This window comes from Muscardinus avellanarius (assembly GCF_963383645.1).
Source record: "Muscardinus avellanarius genome assembly, chromosome: 6".
NCBI classification, from domain to species: domain Eukaryota; kingdom Metazoa; phylum Chordata; class Mammalia; order Rodentia; family Gliridae; genus Muscardinus; species Muscardinus avellanarius.
This window is the reverse complement of record NC_137791.1, coordinates 73,550,258-73,567,323: the sequence shown is the minus strand read 5'-3', so window position 1 is coordinate 73,567,323 and position 17,066 is coordinate 73,550,258. Positions and strand designations below refer to the sequence as shown.

The window sequence follows — 17,066 nt, the reverse complement described above, 5'->3', positions numbered from 1 at the left end:
TTGTTTCAAACTGACATTTTTCCTCCTTTATCTTCCTTCCTTCACCCCCCGTTATCAAATAACATGTCCTTCTCCATTTACTGACAGAAGGGGACCTGGCATCTGTGGATGCGAACAAGAACTGACTCAAGGAACTGTGTCCCTAGAACGGACTCAAGGAACTGTGTCCCTATTTTTTTTTTTTTTTTCCGGTGCTGGGGATGGAACCCAGGGGCATTTTACCTCTGAGCTATACCTCTAGCCTTATTTTTTATTCTTTATTTGGAAACAGGGTCTCACTGAGTTGCAAATGGCCTCACTAAGTAGCTGAGGCTGTCAGCAAACCGAGATCCTCCTGTCTCAGCCTCCCAAATGCTGTCATTACAAGCATGCGCCACCCACACTACAACTGTGTTCCTTCTGACAAACAAACCACCATGACCTGGCCCGAAGATCTCAATAAGAACTGACTCAGAGAAGACTTAAGTAATTATAGCCCTTCTGATAAGATGCGCTAACTCTTACAAGAGACTTGATTTCTTTGTTCAGAGAGACTCAAGGGCTTATTCCTAAATGCCTGAGTTCACTGGTTTCTCTGTTTTGCTAGTAAATCAATACATTTCTTTTTATTAATAATTATCCCAATTATTTGATTTGAAAAACTGGGGCAGGTACCAGGATTTGGTAGCAGTAGGAGGAAAGTGCTCCTTACCCGTAGCCATAGCATCAGCACACATGGGGCCAGGCTGCCAGCCTGTTTTCTATCAATAAAAGTCATTTTAGGGAAAATGGAGCCTAAACAAGACAGAGCAGTCTCAGGCTTTCAAATTTTCTAAGTGTCTCAATTTGTAAACAGTTAAGTAGAGAAAAAGCAAATTGGCATAGCTGGTTGAGAATAAAACTTGTTCACCCACACTCTGGTATTAAAGAAGACTCTAAAGGAAAGTAAATAATAATAATAATAATAATAATAATAATAAAGAAGGAGGAGGGAGAAAAAAAGGATGGGCAGGAAGAAACAGGTTAGAAAGATAAGCTCAAATCTAACAGCATCTTAAAAGATCAAAGATTGATTTTACCAAGATTGGTTTTAATGTCCTGTCTTCAGTCACAAGAACAGTAATACTGAAAATCCTTCACTGTTTGTGAGGGTGTTGTCAAGGACGCTGCTATCTGATGTGCAACATCCTCTGCAAGGTCTCCAGGAGAAGTTTCTTCGCACCCCTCAGGACTTGCTATATACTTCCTCCTTTCTGCTATTTACAACTAGGTAAATATTTTTTTCTTGCCTTGACTACCAGGAAGTCCACAGAAACGATTTCATCCTCTTTTCTAAAAAATCTTAACTTTCCCTTTTATCTTTTATTAATTTTCTGCAATACTATTTTATTCTAGGCAGCCTTGAGTATTTTTGGAAAGGAGTATGATTTAAATAAATAAAACAGTTTTTTAACCTCTTTTTGTGTGTGTGGTACTGGGTGTAGAACCCAGGGGCTTTTCTACCTCCAAGCTATATTCTCAAATCCATATTATACTTTATTTGGAAACAGGATGTCACTAAGTTGCTGAGAGCCTCACTAAGTAGCTGAGGCTGGCTTCAAACCTGTGTGATCCTCCTGTCTCAGCCTCAGAGAGCTGAGATTACATGTGTGAGCCACCATGCCCAGCTAAACCTCTGGTTTTTAAATGAGAATCAGAGAACCGTACTATTATCAACTGGAGAAGGAGTGAGAGGTGGAAGGATGTGGGTAACCATGCACTCCTCATCATTGAAACTTTCAGCTCTCTTAGTACATCTCAAGTTTATTTGCTGAGAAGGAAATAAAAGAGAAGCAAAGAGTCCTCAGATTATTCTAATGTACATGCAGAATTAATGAGACAGGAGGATAGCAGTTTGAAGACAGCCTCTGCTCCTACTTAGTGAGGCTCTTTACAACTCAATGAGACCCTGTTTCAAAATAAAGAATAAAAAATGCCCCTGGGTTCCACCAGTAGCACAGCAAAAAAAAAAAAAAAAAAGAAAGAAAGAATCTCTGATCTAACCTAACTTTAAAACTGTCCCATGTTGTTGGAATGTTCTTTCCAATACCCGTAGTCCTATGTAAAAGGTTTTGGGTAAATAGAATAATCTCTCAAATGACAAATAGAGTTTCTGGGATGGTATGGATCAAGGTGAGCATAGACTGATAGAATGTAGATTAACTCTAAGACAATCCTTGTTTTTAACATCTATAGAGCAGGAATAAAAATATCTTCCCCATGGGGGCCATTGTGAAGATTGAAAACACCTAGTAAGTTCTAAGCTGTAATTAATAGTATGATTGTTGTTGCTATTAGCCATTCCTTTGTTAGTCTGATTTTGTTCATCTAGTTACTTTCTTCATAATTTTAAGCAGAACTCACACACAAAACTGAGGGTCAAATATAGAGATCAAAGGAGGAGAGGAAAAGAAAAAATAGGAAAGAAAATGTCATACCAAAGCTTTGGTTAGAGGAAGGTCTTGGAGAGGGATAAAGTCAACCCTGGATATCCATGGGAACCACATCAGCAGAGTCAACCAACTGCAGACTGAAGTGCATCTTTAGTAAACATAAGTAGACTTTTTTTCCTCAGTATTTTCTAAAGAATATGGTATAACAAGTATGACAAGTAGTCTAGATGATATAAGGTATATGGGAGGATGGACATATGTTAAATTCAAATACTATGCTCTTTTAAATAAGAGATTTGGGTATCTGATGGGGTGTGTCCATACAGCGCCTAAGGAGATGCAGCCTCCCTCTGAGCCTAAGGCAAAACTTTAAGTAAAGTGATTCAGCCGAAAATGGGCTAAAGATGGCGCCTGGATGAAGCTACGAAGGTGTGGTTTCCCCATTCATTATGGGTGGGGAGACTGAGTGGTTTTTCCCTTTCTACCTTTAAAGGAGCTTTCTGCACACATGAATGGCTCATGTACTGGCCTGGGATTGGCTGTAAACTACGTGCTAGTGATCTTTATCCTGGATAGGCTAGGGTATTTCCCATGGGAATTCCCCTCGTGGTTTGGTGCTATATATAGGATTGTTTGGAGAGAATTAAAGAGATCTTGCTTGACTTGACTCCCAGCTCGTGGGTTTGTGTTCGAGTCGTCGGTACTCATCATCTCATCAAGCCCCGTCAGCTGTCGGGCTGGATTCCCGACAGGTATCCATGGATGTTGGGTATCTGCAGGTAGTCCTAGAACCAAGCCCTAAAAGATACTGCGGAATGGCTACTGATGGAAAGCTATAAAATGAAATAGAAAACTTCAGGAGTTGAAGTAAACCAGAGATGAATTGAAACCCTGGTTCTGTAAGTAATGGACTATATAACCACAATTAGTTATTTAATTTCCCTAAGCGTGGTTTCTGTATCAATGAAGTATAAATAACAATGCATGATCCAATTTTTGTTTCATTGATTCTATTGATATTTTTAAGTGTCCACTATGATACAGATAATATAGTGTCATTTGGTGGCTTTGAGCATTCCAAAGGTTGTGGGTGCCCAGACAAGAGGTATTAAGATGGAGGAAAGAGTAGAAAATATAGTGTCCCAAACCCCTTTATTTACATTATGCTGTCCTCCTAGAAAGCCTGTACATGGTGATAGGCTGGATTAAAGGCAATAGATCAGACAGGATCATGGATAAGGTCCCAGACCCTGGAACCAGACTGCTTGCTTCAAACCCCAGCTCCTCCACTCACTAGGTTTGCTGCCTGGGCAGGTTATCCAACCTTTGTATCCTTCAATCATCTCCTCTGTAAGTAAAGGCACTACCAATATTAACTCCATAGAGCTACAGTGAAAATAAAATGATTTTACACATGTAAAGTGTTTGGTACAAAGTTATTATTCATAGACAGTAGTTGTTATTTTATTATGTGGTGTGTTAGGGGCAGAGTGAAGGCATCTGCAAACTGACCCTCCATTCCTTCATTATGCTACTTCGCATTAAAAAAAAAAATACAGTATACAGATCAAGCATGAGACCCTGACCCTAGTTTATATTTCTAGTACTTACTATTCTTGTGACTTTGGACAACTTTTGTCATATCTCCGGTCCTTCATTCTCCCTTTGTTAAAATGGAGATAAAGTAAGTAGTTGCATAATAAAGTTGTTACTGGTTGAAAATTAAAAAAGCTATTAAGCCGGGCGTGGTGGCGCATGCTTGTAATTCCCGCACTTGGGAGGCTGAGACAGGAGGATTGTGCAGGTTTGAAGCCAGCCGCGCGTGCTGGCTTAGGAAACCCTGTTTCCAAATAAAAATATAAAATGGGTCTGGGAGTGTAGGCCGGAGGTAGAAGGGCTTCCAGGAACCCCAGTACCACCAAAAAAAAGGCTATTACATGTACAACATTTGGTACACACTGCATAGCATATAAGAGTTTTAATAACCAGTACCAGAAATGTCAGACATGTCACCATATCTATATTCTTATTCTTTAAATACAAGTCATCCTGTTTGGGGGATATATCTTTGCGGCCACAGTCCTCTCATCCATCATCATAAAGAGCTCGAGAAGCCGACTGACACCTTCAATGATCTTCCTGGGGGTCTCCTGAGCTGTGCCCACTAGTCAGTTACACACATTGTCTATTTTCCAATTCCCACCAAACTTCTCACCATGACACACATGACCACCTCTGCTTCTGTCTCCAGAAAACGCTTTATACACTGCCTGCAACTTCCAGTCTACTATCAAACTTCTCAAGGATTCAGCTTCCACTCCATTCACAATTTCTATGGTGATTTCCTAATGCTGTATCATAAACTATGCAAAAATTAGTGGTCTGTAGACAACTGATTGTTTCTCATGATGCTTCTCACTGAATGGGCATTTCCAGTTTTTCTCATGAGCCAGTTAGGAAACTGAAATGACTAAAGGGGCTGAAATGGCCTCATGAGTGTGGTTGGCAGGTTGGAGCTAGTGCCGGTGCTGGCTGGTGCCTAAGAACTCAGCCAGGACCATTGACCAGAATCGTGACTCTCCTCTGTATGGCCAAGTTGGGTTTTCTGGCATGGTGGTCTTACGGTAGTCAAAGATTTTATATGGCACCTGGTTTCTAAGAGTACCACAGAGGGGACTCTCATGACTTACAAATTGTGCCAGTTTCTCATGGAACTGGCACAATTTCATGCTCATGTCTGCTGCATTGGTCGAAGTTCATCAGTCACAGGTCCAGCCTAGACTTTTAAAAGTGATATGTGTGTGTGTGTGTTCTATACATTCTATCATCTTGGGCACTGACAGGTTTTAGCAATCTCTTACTGTAATTAATATAAACACATGATTGATTACTCCTTATTTTAAAACATCACTCTAAGGCCAACATTTGCTGAGGTCTCTGCAGTTCAGAATCCAGGCCAATAAATCCAAGGTGGTGGCCCTAGAGTTCACAAAGTGCCCTGGGTGATCTGAGTTCTGTGACGTGTTCTCCAATTTGGCTTGCATTCACTAGCGCCCAGCTCATACTAAAGTTCATGTTGGCTGCATTTCAGAATTGTTTTGTTGTTGTTGTTTGTAGTACCAGGGGTTGAGCCCAGAGGCATTATACCTTCAGGCTATACCCAAGCCCTATTTTTTATTTTTTATTTTGAAATAAGGTCTTACTAAGTTGCAGAGGGCTTCACTAAGTAGATGAGGTTGGCCATGAACCCATGATCCTCCTGTCTCACTCTCCCAAGTAGTGTGTACCACCACACCTGGCATTTCACAGGTTTTTTACTTCACTTTTCCACTTACTACCTTGATGAACCATTACAATTGACCCCTGAATTTTATACTTCTGTTTTCTAGGTGCTCTCCCACGATGAGTAGCAATGTGCTTAATTTTCTAGATCGAGCTCATAAAACAGATGTGGAACTTCATTGAAAGTAACTCTCAGCATATCCATAACTAGAAGCTGAGCTGCTGCCATGGCCAGACCCCTCCAGGCTAGCAGGATGTGTGACCAAAGCTGAGTTTTCTAAACAGGAGGAACTTCCCTAGTAGAAAATTTTAAACTAACCCAACTATGATCACTTCCTCTCCCAACTTCACTGGTATGTAATATCAAAGTAAATGAAGAGAATGACCATATTCTTAACAAACAACATGACAAATTCTGATTCATATGAAAACTGCAGATGGGGAACTCGGGGTGTCTGAGTCAGTACAGCGTGGTGGTTAAGTGCTCACATTCAGTATCAGGGCAGGGTGTGAGTCTTGGCTCTAACTACTTAGCGGTACCATCGTGAGCAAGGTCCTTTGACTTTGTTACACTTGAGTGAGCACCCTGGCACATCATAAGGAAAAGATGATGATGGTGTGAACTGTGAGCCCCCAAATTCCACTTCAGCCCTAGCTCTCTTTCTCATAAAGTCAACATAAAAGAAAACAAAGAACTAGAAAAGTTGTAAATGAGAACTATAAAGGTAGGTAATTGCTGATATGTGGTAGCAGCAAAGAAAGAAAAATGAACAAAGTTACCAACACACGTGTTGTGCCCTGTATGTGTCATACCATGAAGCCTTCTCACATTACTGCTTGTAATCTTCTCAACATTGCTCAGTGGTGGGAACAATTAACTTTTTTTTAAACTGGTTCAGGATTTAGGCTCAAGAGATTAAATAAATTATCCAAGGCCACACAGCTAGTACTCTGGTGTCTACTTGACTCAATCATGTTCTTTACACTATAAACAAAGAGCCTTCAGAACTCTCCAAGGTAACCGCTGGAAACACTCTATTCCTACATGTTTTATCTTTCTAACCCCTGAATCCTGTCCCTGATTTCAAGTTATTGATCTGCAACTCTAGAAGAAGATAAATTAAAATTTCTTTTTAATTTAAGCATTCTTAGTTCAAAAAAACTCTTATTGAAATAAAATCAAGCAAAATAGATTTATAAAAATTGAAACTATGGAGGCTCTCTTCACATCCAATCTCATGCCTAAGACAGCAATATTGTTCACATTGTTCACATTTTATTGTTTATCCTCCAGTCTTTGATGTTTGTATTTTACCATATATATATATATATATATATATATATATATATATATATATATATAATTTAAATAGCTAAAGATTGTTTTGTTTTTATTTTCCAAAAATAAAATCATATCATATGCATCTTGTTTTTTCACTTACTATTCCTATATATATTTGCATGTCAATACACATGGATTTTTCAAAATTTTAATAATTGTAGAGTTATCCAATTCTTTGTATATACTATAATTTTATTATATTATCATCAACTGATGAACATTTAGATCTAATATCAGTTTTCCACTATTATGAACAATGTTACAGTGTCTAATTTTGTACATTTACTAGTCATTGCAAGCTAATGCCAGTATTTCATTAGGATATAGTCCTAAAATGTAGAATTGTTCCATAGAACCTTTCCAGACTTTTATATATACTGACAACTTTTTCTTCAAAATTAATATTATCACTAATTTATAAGTTGTCAACTGTGTATAAAGAACTACCTTCCCACAAGTAAGTTTTAATTTGCCTTTTTAGAAATTAGAAACTTTCAAATAATATAAATATATGTATGCATATATTATCCAAATTTAATTTAATGACTATAATTTCTTATAAGTTTGCCTACAGACTACTTTTTTCCTAAGTAACCAATTATTGTACTCATGTCAAACAACTATGACTTTTGCAATTTGGAGCCAACTACATATATTGAAAAAGAAGTCTGAAATGTTTGCCACTGTCATATGAGAGTAAAAATGAGAACAGTAGCAAGTTCAAGACACCATTTATTATGTGGTCTCATGAAATCTTGTTAGAACTGTTCATAACTAAGATTATGGAGCCAAAGAACTCAACCATTCACTCAACGATTTATTGAGCTTCTACCATGTGCCAGACCCCGCCCCCTAGGTGTTGGGCTACATGAGTAAGCAAGACAAATAAGGTTTCTCTGATTTCATATTCACATTAGTGTCATAGATTCATAGACCTTGAATTAAAAGAACAATTTCAAAAAGTGATGAACAAGCCAGGCGTGGTGGCGCATACTTATAATCCCAGCATTTGGGAAGCTGAGACAGGAGGATAGCAGTTCACAGACAGGCTCGACCACTTAGTGAAGCTCTTTGCAACTCAGTGAGACTCTATTTCAAAATTAAAAGAATAAAAATAGGGCTGATGGTGGAGCTTGAAGGTAGAATGCCCCTGGGTTCCATCACTAGTACCACATACACACACACAAAAAAAGTGAAGATCAAACAGAGTGTTGTAAGAGATGCTGGATGCTGGTGAGGAAGGATGAGGCTTCTTTAGACTTGGCCAGGAAAGGCTTCCTAGAATAGGTAACATGTGAAATGAGATATGACAAGAACAAACCAGCCAAAGGGAAAGATCTGGGGCAAAGAAAGAGCAAAGATCCCAATGCACAAATAAGCACAGCCTGTTCAGGAAATGGAAGGAAGGCCTTCAGGGCTAGAAGACCATAGGAGAGGGCCAGGCAGGGCTTTGAAGAAGGAAGGCCTGAGGGCTAAGCTGTAGGATGCAGTGTCAGAAGAGAGGGCTTGGTGGGGCTTTGGGGCCATTACAAGGCAATTGACTTTCCATCTAAGCCATTAGACTGAGTAAAGCATGCGAGTGGCACGATCGCCTTTAAATTTTCAAAGATCATTCTGACTAATAAACCGCTTTCCACTTTCTAACTGTGTGTCCTTAGACAAGCTACATTACTTTTCTTAACTTTGATTTCCCCATTTGTAAAATTGAGATAAGAATGTTATCTATTACTTAGAGTTAACAGGAGGATTAATGAGGAAATGTGCAGAGAAAGCACTGCCTGGCACATAATAATTGTTTAGCAAGTGTTTTCAACTAAATCATTATTACAGCATTAAGATAATATCGAACAGAACTAAGCATATTCACTATCCCCAATTATGCAATGTAATAACTAAAACTATACTTAAAGTTACCCTGATTCCATATTTGCTAATACTAAAAGGCTGAATATCTCTGTATTGAATCAATACTTGGTAGTTTTATTGACCATATGGTAAAAACCCTGGACTATTTATATATATGATATTGCTCCCTCTCATGTATTCTAGATTATTCATCTTTGTGTTACTTCCAGATCTGTATATAAGGTAGGCTGGCAGATAGATAGATAGATAGATAGATAGATAGATGGATGAAAAGATGGATTGACAGAAATATAGAGGATAAATATTGGAAGAGGGGAGCAAAAGAAAAAGAAGTACTTTAAACTGAAGTATTTAAATAAATATTTAAAAATAATGAGCATGCAAAATATATAACAAAATTTTTTTTACTATATTTGTTGCTTTATTTTTGCATTTATATGATATTGGACACCACATACTAGAAGACATGGCCCTACTACTAAATACTACTGCCTTCAATCTTGCCTCATCTCTACTGAAAACCTTTAACATCACTCTGAAGAGCGTGAAAGAGCTACTTTTCATATTTATCAAGGTATTGAAGAATTAGAATTAATGAAACCAAGCTGGGCATGGTGTCGCATGCTTGTAATTCCAGTACTTTGAAGGCTGAGACAGGAGGATCGCACAAGGTGGAAGCCAGCCTCAGCTACTTAATGAGGTTCTTAGCAACTTAGTGAGACCCTGTTTCCAAATAAAAAATTATAAAATAGGTCTGGGAGTGTAGCTTGGAGGTAGAAAGCCCTGGATTCCATCCCTAGTACCACAAGAAAAGAAGTAATGCAATCAAAATTGTAAGTCCAGCTGTACTTTTCCTTAATCTTTCCTTTTTCCTTAATAATGCATTTAGACTTATTTGTGAATATGCTACAAGATGTTGAGGAAGTTCATAATTAGAATTCCAATTTCTAGGCTTTTAAACAGTGATCCATAAAAGATGTGGAAACATTTCTTCACACTTAAAATATGCAAATTGTTTCTATACGCTTAAAATTGTGTAATGGAAGAAAAGTGATCCTATACCCAAATAAACAGGATCATCGAAATTGGAGAAATTACTGAATCTAATAAAATTAGTAAAAAAAAAAAAATTTAGAAGAAAATAATATCATTTGTTGGAAATTGTTTATAGACTGAAAAACCTACATGCTGAGTAGATAATTTGCCCAAAGTCTCCCTATTATTAAGTAGCAAAGTAGAACTGTTACGCAGGATTTCTCAATGCCACCACAATAGTAAAATTCATTAAGATTGAAAGTATTTCCATTTAAAAAAGAAACAGAGGAGCCAGCTAGGTATTAAAAAATGTTGCAAGTAATAGTATTAAATTTTTTCTTGAAATATTATCAGTCCTTTGAAACAGGAAAATATTTTCTTTATATAAGAATAATTTTTCCTGATTATCAAAACACTGCATATTCTCTATTTTCAGATAATACTACTAACAATAAAGCTCTTATCTCTTGAACACTTTTGTTCCATACTCCTGTCTTCCAGTCTCCACATTATCAATTTCAATTCTTGCAACAGCTCTATGAGGCAGTTATTAACTATCATCTTCTTTGCCATCATTGTTCTATAAGTGGGAAGAACTGAGAGATAAACAGTTTAAACAACCCATTCTTGGCTATTTGGTTAGTAAATTGGAGAGCCAGGATTTAAACTCAGGTATGCTTGGTCCAGGACAACATTCTGCTGTCTCTTAAAAGAGAAAAGTCTTCTCCTGCCCATTTCAGTCTCTCCCCTATTGATTCAACCACCAATAAAGGAAGAATCACTAATTTAGATTAAAGATAAAAACTCCTTCCATGCATGTCTAAGCAGTGCCAATCTGGGCGACCAGTGACTAGACTTCATCTCCAAAGTGCTGGAGGACCCATATGCAAAGTGCCTAGAGAACCTGGCACAGTGTATGTAGCTGTCAATTACTGAATCTTCTGTGTGTCTGGCATTATGCTAAGTACTTTTCTATATATGTGCATGCCATAAATGTTAAAATTGTTCTTTTTTTCTTGGTATGCTGGATTGCTGGATCCAAACATATTTCTTTGTAAATTAAGCCTAAGCAATGAAAAAAAAATTATAAAAGCAAGAACTATTATATAACTGAGCAGAGAAAACTGCTATATACAGGTTCTCAAACACTACTACTGCTCTAACTCTGGATAAGAATCATATATACACAAAAAAGTAAACAGGCAAAGTTTCAGTGGGAAGATCCAAAGTCTAGGCTGGACTTACAACCTACAGAAATACCTCCTCTCCAAAAAAGGGAAAACTTAATAAACAAAGAAATTAGAAACCCGTGTGTGTGTGTGTGTGTGTGTGTGTGTGTGTGTGTACATTATATATATATACACATATATATGTATATATATATGTGTGTGTATATATATATATATATACATACTTTTATACATTAATTCGGTGAATTGCAAATTCCCTCCTTGAGCTCCTTTAAATGTTATGCTTTCTCAAACTTTTCCAGATAAAAAGATCAAGAAATAAGTGCAAGTTACTTGAGCTGATTTTTATCAAAAGAACTACGTTCACACATAACTTCTCAGAAACCTACATATCATGCAAAACAAAGTGTGTCCGTCTCCCTTTCTGAAATTACAGATGGAGAAATTCGGTTTCAAAATATTAATTCATTCATTCAACAAAAATGTACTGATAAAGATCTTATGCCTTTTTATTAAATGAAGTAGAAATAAAAATGAAGAAGCAAAAGCTCTCTTCTGACTATAAAATTCAGTCTAGTAAGCAAAACTGATCCCACGGAAAGCAGCCGTTCTTTAAATATGTCAATGATTACTTGTAGCTGGCCATATGAGGAAATAATGTAGAAATGGATGATACTGGCCCGGGAAAAGCCACAATTTTTTAAAGTACCAAGGAGATTTTATAAAGACACACATATCTATATATACACAGATATAAAACACTAAGAAGATTTTATATATATTTATAATATGCAATTTATATATATGCATATATCCTCATATATATATATTCCCTCATAAAGTTGAATATATTCAGCATCAGTGGACATCAGAGATAGAATGAAAAAACTTGGGAACCGTGGGTGTGTGCTAAATCTAGTAAATTATTTTATCCAAACAGATCCATAGTTTTCTCTTCCCCAGTCATCCCTCAAATTCCTGGTTGACTTACTATCTCTAAACAAGAAAAATGCAGAGCTATTTACAGTAACCAAGACGGAGAAATGTGGGAAATAGTAAATATCCAACTAAGGCTGAGATCTGGGCTTCCTTGCACATTCCACAGTCAGAATAAATGACATCGATTTCCAGATTATCTGTTCTTTTATATTGTTCATACCTCCCTTCACTCCTATTATTGTAGAGAAAGGAATTGTCTGTACATTTGCCTGATTCCATTGAGAGGCCCGAATTGCCATTTGGAAATATCAATCATGCCTTTAAGATTCATCTCTACTAAAAGCTTGCCATGAAATGATAATGCACTAACCTGTCTCCAGTTAATGGCAAAATAATGGTTGCTTGAGAAGAAAACACAATGAAAGATAATCTCATTTCAGGGCTGCAAAATAAGAAAAGAGGCAGTTAAGACATTTTAAGAAAACATTGATACAGTACAGATGTATAGCTAGAGAGTCTCATTTAAAATTGGTCTCCCTGAATGGTCTGGGCTTCTTTTAAATAGAAGGCTCTAAGTAGATACAGAAGTGTGCTTAGCATTATTGCATAAGTCGCTTTGGATGGAGTCAGTGTTTTTCAGTGCTCAGACTCTCCTTCACAACCCAGAGAGGTTTGTGTTTAGAAAAAGACCAACTAGAAAGATAAATACTAGGCCTGATGTAAAATCTTTCATAGAAAATGTTATTTCCCTTAGTGCTTGACCTCACTTTCCTGAAAAAGGCCAGACCATTCACAGTGATAATCATTAGCCATTTTCAGGGCTGTAGAGCAGCCAGTTTGATTTAAGGACCACAACTATAATACAAGTCCACACAACATTCATCCTGAAGTAAGAGTGTGTGTGTGTGTGTGTGTGTGTGTGTGTGTGTGTGTGTGTGTTAATGGAGGTTAAACCAAGGAAACTTCCACCACTGAGCTACATCTCCAGCTGTTTTTATGTTTTATTTTGAGACAGGTCTCACTAAGTTTTCTAGGCTGGCCTTGAACTTGTGATCCTACTGCCTCAGCCTCCCAAATAGATGGGATTACAAGCAAGTGCCACTGCCCCAGGCTGTGAGGTAAGAATCATTAAAGATTATCATGGAAAATATAAAAGGGAGTAACACATTTTTATTAGGCATTTTCAACTTCAAATATCATATTTCTAATCAGCAACACTTGTCCCTGTCGGCTACATCTTTCAGGCCCTAGGGGCCTATTTCACAGAAGAGTTTTGTAACTATTAAGATCTGAAACTGAAGATGGGTAACTAAGATCTACAATCAAGATCAGGATTATCTTAAAGGCTCACGCCTACTTTAAAGATCCTGTCTTCAGACACCCCTTCTTCACTTCCTACAATACGCAGTCAGTAACTGAGCAAATAGATTTGAGCCAGAGAACTGTACGTCACCGAATTTCATTTTGCAACGCAGACCAAATGAGTAAGAGCCTCACTTTCTTCCACTGCTACACTGACATGATCCATTCATTGCTTTTTATCAAAATGACGTGACACTCTCTGCACGCTGTAGAATTAAATCAGAAAATTTATAAACAACGGTCTGTTCTGCTTTGACATTTATGAATAGAGGGTCTTGTTTATTTTTCTTTCCTAGACAGTTTTACCTCAGCCCCTGTCCAGAAATGAGAGTGCTATGCTTGGCTTCTTAAGCAGGGGACTGATGATTGAACATGGACAGGCATACATTTTTATAGGGATAACTTTACTGCTGCCAATAACTGAAAGCAAGGATTGCCTAGGCCTCTACAGATTGTTTGAAGTTACTTGCAACATGACTTTCAAAATGTTTTGATCATCCAAGCCTGTTTTACAGAAAACATTTGGGCTAACAAGACTGAAAGAAGCAATATTTAATGATACAGTTCCTATTCATGTGCTTTCCATTATCTTGATAAACTTGCATTTGCTCAATGAATTTTTTTTTCTTTAAAAAAAAAGAGGAGGGCGAAAAAAAGCCTCAAAGCCTGGTATCCTGGAGTTATTTTTAAATAGGAGATGCCACTAATTCCTAGTTACCTCTAAATAAGAGAGTAAGCAGGATTTCACAGCAGTAATGCTTTTTATAGGAGAGGAAACCAGTCTTCCCTAGTGAAGCTTATTGCATATATAGAACAGTTAAATTTTAAACCAGCTACACACCCACACATTGTGTAAACACAAGTCATTTCTTTAAACACACACACAAGTGCTTTTTCTGGTAGTGGGTTATTAACACATGTTCATTTGAAGTTTTCCAACAGTTTCTTTTTTTCCTCTTAAATGAGGACCTTTACTACGCTAAAAAAAAAATGTGCGGAATGGAAAATATATTATGGAGACTATTAGCATAAAATTTATTTTTTAATGTGATAAATTATGAGAAAGCATAACTGAAATTCAAAACAGATGAAAACTCTAAGAGGGAAAAGACATTTGGAGTAGTATTTGAAGATGCTTCCCCAGAGGCTGAGCCAAGCTTCTGGAATCCAGATGAAATAAGCCCTCAGGGCTGTGCAGCTGTCCTAACAACACCATGTAAGCAACAATCACCTTGAGGTACACAAAAATCAACACTTCAGAAAAAGGGTTTTGCTGCAGAAAGGTTTCAGAAAGGGGAAACTCTACACTTCGATCCACTTCCACTCCACTGCCAAGAAAAGTAGAGAAAATACCTCACAAATCTCTCCGTAAGTTGGTGGACAAAATCGTAAATTTCAATCCAGTTATTTGCCACACTCCCAGACCTAGAAAATAAAATTGGACTGTTCAGGGAAACAAAACACAAAACACGAGGCAAAAGTACAAACATTTCTTAATACCACTAACACCGAAAACTTGGCCTTCTCTTCCAAGGTGAGGGCCCGAGGTGGCCGCCAGCCCTGGTTTGGGGAACTACCTGCTGTCTGCAAATTGTTTAGAGCAAGACTCAACTTTCCAAAATAAACCCAAGAGCCTTCTTTTGCAGGAAATGCAAACCATATTGGCTATGTCAAGGCTTTTCCTGGCTCGAGTCAAAGCTGTGTGATCAGTATAAAACCAGGCAAACTTTATAGACTGTGTGTGTGTGTGTGTGTGTGTGTGTGTGTGTGTGTGTCCAGGGTGGATTAAAGACCCTGGGGTGGGGGCAAGAAAGTCCAATCTGAGTCCCTGGGAGGAAGTAGCTACCCCGGTAGCCTCATTCCTGCCTCCCAAGAGGCCCCAAGACTGGCCAGCAGTAAATGCACCACCTCCCCAGAGGGCAAAGTAGCCCAGGGCTCCCACCACACACACACACACACACACACACACACACACACACACACACACCCATCCCACTCCACCCCACACCCAGGGCTCCCACCACACACACACACACACACACACACACACACACACACACACACACACCATCCCACTCCACCCCACACACCGCTGCAGAATCTTCTAAAAGACATAGCAAGAGGGCACCCGTCAGCGGTCCCACAGCCTTCTTCAGAGCCAATACATACACACGCCCCCTCCCCAGCTCCAGAGGATCCGCGCCGCCCTCGCCAGCGGACCCCGACCTCCAGGCACTCACTTGTCCAGAACAAAGTAGAGATCGAAGGCCGTTTTGCAGGAGGGCTGCTCCTGAGCGCGCAGCAGCCGCCCGGGACCGCTGAGCGCCAGCAGCCAGAGCCCGGGGAGCAGCCAGCCCGGGGGGCTGCGGGCCCGGGGCGGCGCGGCCACCATGCTGCGGCCGGGGGCCTGCGCTCCTGCCTCGGCGGGGCCGCTCGGGGCGCCGGGGAGGAGCCGCCAGGACGCCCCCTGGCCTGGGGGGGCTGGGGCAGCCGGGGTCAGCGGAGGGAGGCCCGGGGAGACGGAGGTCCTGGAGCCTGGACAAAGGCAGCCCCGCCGCCGCCGGATCCCAGCGGAGCCGTGACCCAGTCCTCCCCCTCCCGGCTCGGGAGAGTTGTGCAGACAATGGAGGCCGCGGCCACCGCTCGCTGCACCAGCTCCTCCCGGCCCGGGACCCAGCCTCGGGCGCCCGCCGGGGACCCGCGGGGCTGCTCCCGCCCGGGCTGAGCTCGGGCGCTGCAGCGATGGGCGCCGAGACCCCAGGCAGGCCGCCCTCCCCGCGGCCCAGGCAGAAACTTTCTTCCGAGGGCGGCCCCGGCCGCGCCGGCCCCTCTGGGGGAGGAGGCTGCGCGGGCCCGCGGGCGGCGCCGGGGGTGTCGGTGTGCACGGAGGGCGGGCGGGCGAGCCCAGCTCACACGCACACTGGTGGGTCCGCGCCAGCTGGGGAGGACGGGCGCTGGCCGGGCTTTGGAAGGGGAAGAGGAGTTTAGCAAAACAAATGTCCTCCAGAAACTAAACACACCCACAGATCCTGCAGGCCTGGCTCGCTTCCCCAGCTGTGCGGGCGCAGCCTTCTGCGCGGCCAGCAACCCCGGGCCCGGGAAGCCCCGGAGCCTCTGGCCGCTCCACCCCTGAGACCAGACCGCAGCACCTGGACTGTGGTGTCTCATACCTGTGTTTAAGAAAGGGGACTTTATGTATATGTTTGTTTATTTATTTATTTATTTATTTATTTATTTATTTATTTATTTATTGAGAAACCCCAAGTTGGTAGCTCCATTTCAGCTGAGATAAGGCGGGAAAGGGAGGAAGTGGACTTTTTTTTTTTAAGAATATAAAGTTATACTTCAAAATACTTCATTCTACTGTCATTCACCCCAAACTCCAGCTATCAAGAATTTCATCTGGGAAATGATAAGTGTCGGAGAAGATGGATATGTGCGACCCGATTTCAACATTACAATGTGCACTTGTATGGAGACATCATCATTAATATGAACGGTTTTTGTATTTATGTATCAACTAAATTTTTAAAACCGATTCATCGTGGAGCTAGCTAGCTGCCCTACCCAAATTCCTGCAAGGAGCTGAAGTCTTTGTGTGCAATTTCTGTTTTGAACCATTAGGCCCTTTCTACACAC

At 40.1% G+C, this 17,066-nt stretch overlaps 1 protein-coding gene across 1 annotated transcript in view; it reads right to left on the bottom strand.

The window, feature by feature from the left end:
- ANTXR2 (ANTXR cell adhesion molecule 2) overlaps positions 1 to 15,819 on the bottom strand; it is a gene marked incomplete at both ends in the record, with an annotated part of 158,353 nt that extends 142,534 nt beyond the window's left edge. Inside the window, 3 exons of the mRNA XM_080697110.1 lie at positions 12,436 to 12,507; positions 14,781 to 14,852; positions 15,668 to 15,819. Of these exons, the coding sequence (XP_080553236.1) occupies positions 12,436 to 12,507; positions 14,781 to 14,852; positions 15,668 to 15,819 (296 nt within the window). The remainder of the gene's footprint in view (positions 1 to 12,435; positions 12,508 to 14,780; positions 14,853 to 15,667) is intronic.
- Positions 15,820 to 17,066: the final 1,247 nt, after the last annotated feature.